This window comes from Zonotrichia leucophrys, chromosome 4 (genome assembly GCF_028769735.1).
Source record: "Zonotrichia leucophrys gambelii isolate GWCS_2022_RI chromosome 4, RI_Zleu_2.0, whole genome shotgun sequence".
Lineage (NCBI taxonomy): Eukaryota > Metazoa > Chordata > Aves > Passeriformes > Passerellidae > Zonotrichia > Zonotrichia leucophrys.
The window spans coordinates 64,497,754-64,504,555 of NC_088173.1; the positions used below are offsets into that span (position 1 = coordinate 64,497,754).

The window sequence follows — 6,802 nt, forward strand, 5'->3', positions numbered from 1 at the left end:
CAGCATGGCCCGGGCTGGCAGAGCCTTCGCCCTGCACGGCTGAGGATGCTCGGCGTGGAGGCGCTGCCAGGATCCCTCCGATCCCGCTGAGCCCGATCTGAAAGCTTCCCCTGGACACGGTGGGGTTTGCAGGAGGATGGCTCTGCCTTCTCCAGCGCAGCTCTGAGCCAGGGGCTGCCATGGCTGAGCTCCAGCAGGCTGTGCCTGCTCCTCCAGTCCCTGCTCCTCTGTCCCTGCTCCTCCTGTCCCTGCTCCTCCTGTCCCTGCCCCTTCTGTTCCTGTTCCTCTGTCCCTGCTCCTCGGGGCCGCTCGGATGCCGCAGGAGCAGCCGGCATCACCTCCCGTTCCCATCCAAGAGCCGCCACATCCAAAATCCGGCTGAGAATAAGAGGAGGGCAGGGGGGAGGAAGAGCAAACCCAGCACCTTTGGCGCTTCTAGAAGGAGCAAGAGCAACAAAAGGCATTCACGGGGAAAAAATAGCGCGGGGAGAAGGAGAGCCTGGGGAGATGCAAATCCGGGAGCGCAGCAGCCTGCCCACGGTGGGACGGGAGCCAAGGCTGCGGAGCAGGGGCCGGAGCCGCGGGGATGCCCCAAAGGCCGGGGCAGCGAAGGCTGCGAGCCCGGGCTCGCTCTGCACACCCGGGGCTTGCACACGCGTGTGCACACCCGCGGCCGCGGGAGGGGATGCTGGGCACACGCGCGCACCGAGCGGCAGAGATCTGTTAAAAATATCGCGATTATTAGTTAAAAAGAGAGAAGGAAGGGGGGAAAAAAATGAAAAACAGAGCGAGAGAAAAGGGGGAGGGGAGCAGGGAGGGGGGAGGGAAGGGCATCGCGTCACGGGAGAGATTTCCTTATTGGGACTCCCTAGCCTACATCCTGAGTCCATATATGGGCATTTACGTCACGGCAGCCTCACTGGGGACTCCAGAAATGGCTGCGGCGGAAGGTCGGAGCAGCCCCGCTCCCGCTATAAAGGGGGCGGCGGGGAGGGAGCTCCGGGTGTCCGCTCGGGCTGCGCCGCCGCCGCCGCCGGGCCCTGCCTGCGCCCCCCGCCCGGGCCCTGCCCCCGCAGCGCCTCCGCAGCGCCCGGGCCCCCCGCCCCAGCACCCCCCGCACCCCCCAGCATCACCCGCACGGTCCCCGGCACCTGCCCCGGGCATCTCCCGCACCGGCCCGGGCTCCCCGAGCGTGGCCCGGCTCATCCCCGAGCATCCCTGGCATCGGTGCGGGCACCCCGAGCGTTCCCAGCTCAACCCGGGCTCGCCCCGAGCATCCCCTGGCTCGCCCGCCGCACCTCCCGCCTCGCCCCCGAGCATCCAGCGGCTCTCCCCGGGCATTCCTCGGCTCATCCCGGGCTCCTCCCGGCCCTGCCCGAGCATCCCCGGCTCGTCCCAGCCCGGCCCCCCCGCTCCGGCCGCGTCTCCAGGGAAGATGCTCAACGTTATGGATTTCTCCTGCCCGGATCCGCTCTACTCCAAGTACGAGGAGAGCTGCGAGATGAAAACCGGAGACCTGCAGGGCTTGGGGCAGCCTGAGCAGCAACTTCTGGCAGAGGCCGATTTCCTTGGAGGTAAGGGCGGGCAGGGATGAGGGACCCCGCGGGGAACGCTCGCTGGATGCTCCAGGAGCCGGGAACTTGCCCCTCCTCCGCCCTCAGCCCTGCCCGGGGGTGCAGCGAGCTCGGGGCGGGGGTCCTGGGGGTCCCGCTGGGGGAGGGGGCGAGCCCAGGGCTGCCTGTGGGTTCGGGGACGGAGACCTCGCAGTGACGCAACAGCTCCCGCTGCTCCCGCATCCCGCCCCCGGCCCCGCATCCCCGCAGCCCTCTCACCGCCGTCCCCTCTGTTCCCAGGTGAGCTGCTGGGCGTCCCCGGCAGCGGCGGGGCCGTGGATTACTCGCTGCTGGGCAGCCAGCCCTCGCCTTCCCTCAGCTACACCGGCAGCTTCTTCATCAAGGCGGTCCCGGAGCACCCTCAGGACCAGGAATCCCTCTTCAACCTGATGTCGGGCATCCTGGGCATCTCCCCCTTCGCCTCCTCCGAGGGCCACCAGCGGCACCTGGACGCTCTTTACCCCTGTCCCGAGGTGGCTCCGAGCCAGCTGGACCTGTACCCGTCGTGCCAGCCCGAGATGAGCGGGTCCAGCCCGGCCCCTTTCACCGAGCCGGGCTACGGCGCCTTCCCCGCGGCCGAGGGCGCGCAGCCCCTGCCGGGAAACACCTCGCAGTGCTTCTTCCAGCCCAAGCTCCTGGACAGCAAGCAGGACATCAAGCTGTCCTCCGGCTCCCCGCCCCTGGACAAGTTCAAAGGCGCCTGTGCCCAGTGGGAGCCGCTCTCGCAGCAGCACCAGGCCTACCTGCCCGCCGCCTTCCCCTCTGCCGAGGGCTTCCCGGCCCCCGAGAGCAGCCAGGGGCTGTTCCCCGCGCTGGGCTCCAAGATGGAGAGCGTCTTGTCCGTCAGCTGCCAGCCGGAGCTCGGCAGCCTGGCCGAGGACGCCGCCTGCTTCGGAGCCCATCTGGGCTTCGGCTGCGAGCCAGAGAACTTCCCGGCCCGCGGGGACTTCGCCGACAGCAAGATCCACACCCTGCCCACGCCGTTAATGCCGGACTTCGAGGCCTCCTTGGCCCAGCCCGAGGTGCTGCCGGGCCTACTGGGCTCCGCCGAGCTGCTCCATCCCCACCCATCTCCCTCCGTGCCTCCCCCGGAGTTCCTGGGCCCAGCCCCGCCGCTGCCCTCGCTGCTGCCCGCCGGCCCCGCCGCGCTGGCCGAGCCCAAGAAGAAGGCTCGGCGCAGCAAGTGCTCCTCCAAGTGCTTCTGCCCCAAGCCCCACGAGAAGGCGTTCGCCTGCCCGGTGGAGAACTGCGTCCGCAGCTTCGCCCGCTCCGACGAGCTCAACCGGCACCTGCGCATCCACACGGGCCACAAGCCCTTCCAGTGCCGCATCTGCCTGCGCAACTTCAGCCGCAGCGACCACCTCACCACGCACATCCGCACCCACACCGGCGAGAAGCCCTTCTCGTGCGACACCTGCGGCCGCCGCTTCGCCCGCTCGGACGAGAAGAAGCGGCACAGCAAGGTGCACCTCAAGCAGAAGGCGCGGAGCGAGGAGAAGCTCAAGGGCTTGGGTTTCTTCTCGGTGGGGCTGTCCTTCGGCCCGCTCTGAGCCCCAGCGCGGCCAGCGGCGTTCCCGAGGTGCCCGAGCTCTCACCGAGAGCCGGAATGGGCTGGGCTGGGCTGGGGGTCCCTCCCGGGCGGCCCCGAGAGGCGGCAGAGCCGGGCCGGGCCCAGGGCGGATGCGGGAGGCGAGCGGAGCTCCCGGCGGGGATGGCAGCGGAGCCATCCCACAGCTCCCGCTCCGAGCAGGGGAGCGGAGAGCCCTGTACAGACAGACAGACGGACACACATCACCACCGACGGGTGGACACTCAGAGCTGGGAGCGCCCCGCTGTGATTGCCCAAGGCAGCGCTTCCCAAGATGCTCCTGCCTGGAGATTTTCCGGCCGACAGACAGACAGACGGACAGATATCACCACCGACGGGTGGACACTCGGCGCTGGGAGCGCCCCGCTGTGATTGCCCAAGGCAGCGCTTCCCAGGATCCTGGAATGGATTCCAACCCTTCCCAGGATGGTCCTGCCTGGAGATTTCCCGTCCGCCAGACAGACAGACGGACAGAGATCACCACCGACAGGTGGACACTCGGCGCTGGGAGCGCCCCGCTGTGATTGCCCAAGGCAGCGCTTCCCAGGATCCTGGCAGGGATTCCAGCGCTTCCCAGGATGGTCCTGCCTGGAGATTTTCCGGCCGGCACTGTCGGGGCTGAGGCTGCTCCCGTCCTTTCTCCCCAGGGAGAGAGACCCCGCCGGGCTCTGGCAAGCGGTGCTAACAAGCCCTTGGGAAAGGTGATTTCAGTACTATTATTATTATTATTATTATTATTATTATTATTATTATTATTATTATTATTATGTTTGTAAAAAGAAAAGGCCTCTATCAGGAATATTTCAAATTTGTGTCTATTTTTCTAATTAAAGATCTGAGCTGATCCAAGCCCTCGCTGAGGTTGCTCTCTGCCTTTCCATCTTGAATTTCCGTTGGGTTTTTGACCTCTGCTGCTGCATTTTGGGGAAAAAAAAAAAAAAAAAAAAGTGCTTCCATGATTAGCAGGGAGAAAAAGATCCATCAGTGCAGAGAGCTACTGAGCGTCCCCAGAGCCCAGGTGGGGGTCATCCCGGGAGGAGCAGGAATCCTTGCTCCCTGTTCTGGGTCTCTCTCCAGACACAGGACGTGGCTCTGGGATGCTCTGTTGGGGCTGGTCCTGCAGGACTCTGCCCCTCTCCCCTGGGGCCCCCAAAGCCCAGCCCAGAGCCCCCATTCCGGGATCCTGGCTCCCAGTGGGATGTGGATGTCCCACACTTCACCCTCAGGAAATAGGATGAGGTTCCCATTCCCATTTCCAGCCTGGCTCAGACCCAGGGCTGGAGAGATCCAGGCAGGCAGGATGGGGAGCCCTGCACAAGGAGAGGCTGTTTGTGCCTCCCTTTTGGGGTTTTAGATGGTAGAGGGATGCTGGTTCCCCAACTCCGGGAATGGCTCAGGAGACGCCGCAGCAGCCAAGAATGTCCCTCCCATGAAGCACCTCCCTCCTGTGGTGGTTAAAAATCAGTGACAATCCCGAAATCCCACAGTCCCGCCCCTCAGGGGAGGTGCTCCATGGGGCACGCCGAATTTTGGTTAATCTCGTTAACCGGGAGAAGGTGCCGGTGAGAAGGAGGCAGCAGGGCCAGGCCATTGTCATGGATGCTCAGGTGATTTAAGGGTGATGCTCCTTTGCTGGCAGAGGGAGGGGCACAGCTGCGATCTGCTCTTTCCTTTCCTGAGGGATTTTGTCCCCTCCTGCAGCCCTGGAGAGCAGGATCTGCCCCCCACCATATCATGAAGGAGACAGGGGTAACCCTGTTTTATTCCCTCATGCCCTTTGTCAACTGGGCTGCAGCATTCCGGGGCTAAACACCTGTAATCCCAGAAAATGCAAGGTCCCAGTTATCCCAGAAAATCCAGGATCCCAGGCATTCCAGAAAATGCAGTGTCCCAGGCATCCCAGAAAATGCAGTGTCCCATTAATCCCAGAAAATCCAGTGTCCCAGGTGTCCCAGAAGAACCCCGTGTCCCAGGCATCCCAGAAAATCCAGTGTCCCAGTAATCCCAGCAGAACCCAGTGTCCCAGGTGTCCCAGGTAAAATCCAGTGTCCCAGTAATCCCAGCAGAACGCAGTGTCCCAGGTGTCCCAGCAGAATCCGAGCTCCCATGGGCTGTGGAGGCCCTGTGGAGCTGGGGTAGGAAGCTGGGCAGGCCATGGGGGTTGGTAGCAGAGATGGGATGTGGGAAGGGGCCAGGAGGAAACCTGGCTGAGGGGGAAATCCCGAATTTCCCCTCAGATGTGTCCCTGAATTCTCACACCCCCTATAGCACCCAAGGGTGCTGGTGACCCTCGGGTGAGCCCTCCCAAGGTGTGGGAGCCCAGTCCTGAGCCAGGACCACTCCAAGGGGTGCAGGTGTCCCCAGGCACCTGGGACAAGCTTTTCTGGGGGTACAGCCCAGCTTTGAAGGTCAATAAGGAGCCCAGGTTTCCTTTGGGAAGGGCTGGGCTGGCCCCTCCCTGGGGATGCAGAATCCTGCTGGGCAGCAGAGCCGAGCTCTCCCTGCACCTCTGGCCATCAATGATGCACGAGGCCTTGATTAATACCCCTCAGGAGACCATCCATAATTGATGGGAGCCTGGAGCTCTGCAGAGGCACCGCTCCAGCCTTGGCCCTCTGCTCCTCTGGCAGCGCTGCCAGGGAGGTGGGAGGGATGGGGCACACCCCAGAGCCATCCCAGAGCCATTCCACAGCCATCTCACACACCCCACACACCCCAGAGCCACCCCAGAGCCCCTCCACACACCCCAGAGCCATCCCAGAACCACCTCAGAGCCACCCCACACACCCCACAGCCATCCCACAGCAACCCCAGAGCCACCCCACACACCCCAGATCCACCCCAGAGTCTCCCCACAACCAACCCACAGCCCCTATAGCCTCCCCACAGCTACCCCACAGCCACCCCACACACCCCACAGCCTCCCCACAGCCACCCCAGAGCCTCTGGGGCAGGGGCTCCAGGCTGGGCTGGCACTGGGCAGACATGCAGGAGGGACAGGAGTGGCACCCCATGTCCCAGGGGATGGGGACACCCTCCTGCCCCCGTGACAGCACCACCCTGGGTCTGGCACTGCCATCCCCTGCACCCACACCCCGTGCCCACCCCAGAGAGAGAACTCAGCAGTGCCAGATGCCTTTGGCATGGGCACCAGGCTGAGGGGCTCAGGAGCTGGATCAGGATCAAGCCAGGCTTAAACCAGAGCGCTCAGGGACCAGCTGGGGATGGAGCCAAAAGGGGATGCTCAGGACTGAGCCAGGACCAGGGCAGGGATTAACCAGGGCAGCCTTGGAGCAGGACAGGACCAAGGTAGGGGTTAACCAGGGCAGCCTTGGACCCAAGCAGGACCAAGCTGGGAACCAGCCCAGGGTACTCGGGGACTGGACCAGGACCAAGGCAGGGACAAAAGCAGGGTGCTCAGGGACACAATCAGGACCAAGGCAGGGATTAATCCAGGATGATCAGGAACCAGCGCAGGACCCAGCCAGGGACCAAGCCAGGGTGTCAAGGACTGGACCAGGACCGAGGCAGGGACCAAGCCAGGGAGCTCAGGGACACAATCAGGGCCAAGGCAGAATACTCGGGGACTCAATGGGGATCA

The 6,802-nt window shown here is 64.2% G+C and overlaps 1 protein-coding gene across 1 annotated transcript; it reads left to right on the top strand.

Annotated features, from left to right (window-relative positions):
* Positions 1–1,061: 1,061 nt before the first annotated feature.
* Positions 1,062–4,044, top strand: EGR4 (early growth response 4). Its single transcript, XM_064712426.1, has 2 exons — positions 1,062–1,574; positions 1,854–4,044. Exons 1-2 carry the CDS (start codon positions 1,436–1,438, stop codon positions 3,161–3,163), a joined length of 1,449 nt encoding a protein of 482 aa, XP_064568496.1. The 5' UTR covers positions 1,062–1,435; the 3' UTR covers positions 3,164–4,044.
* Positions 4,045–6,802: the final 2,758 nt, after the last annotated feature.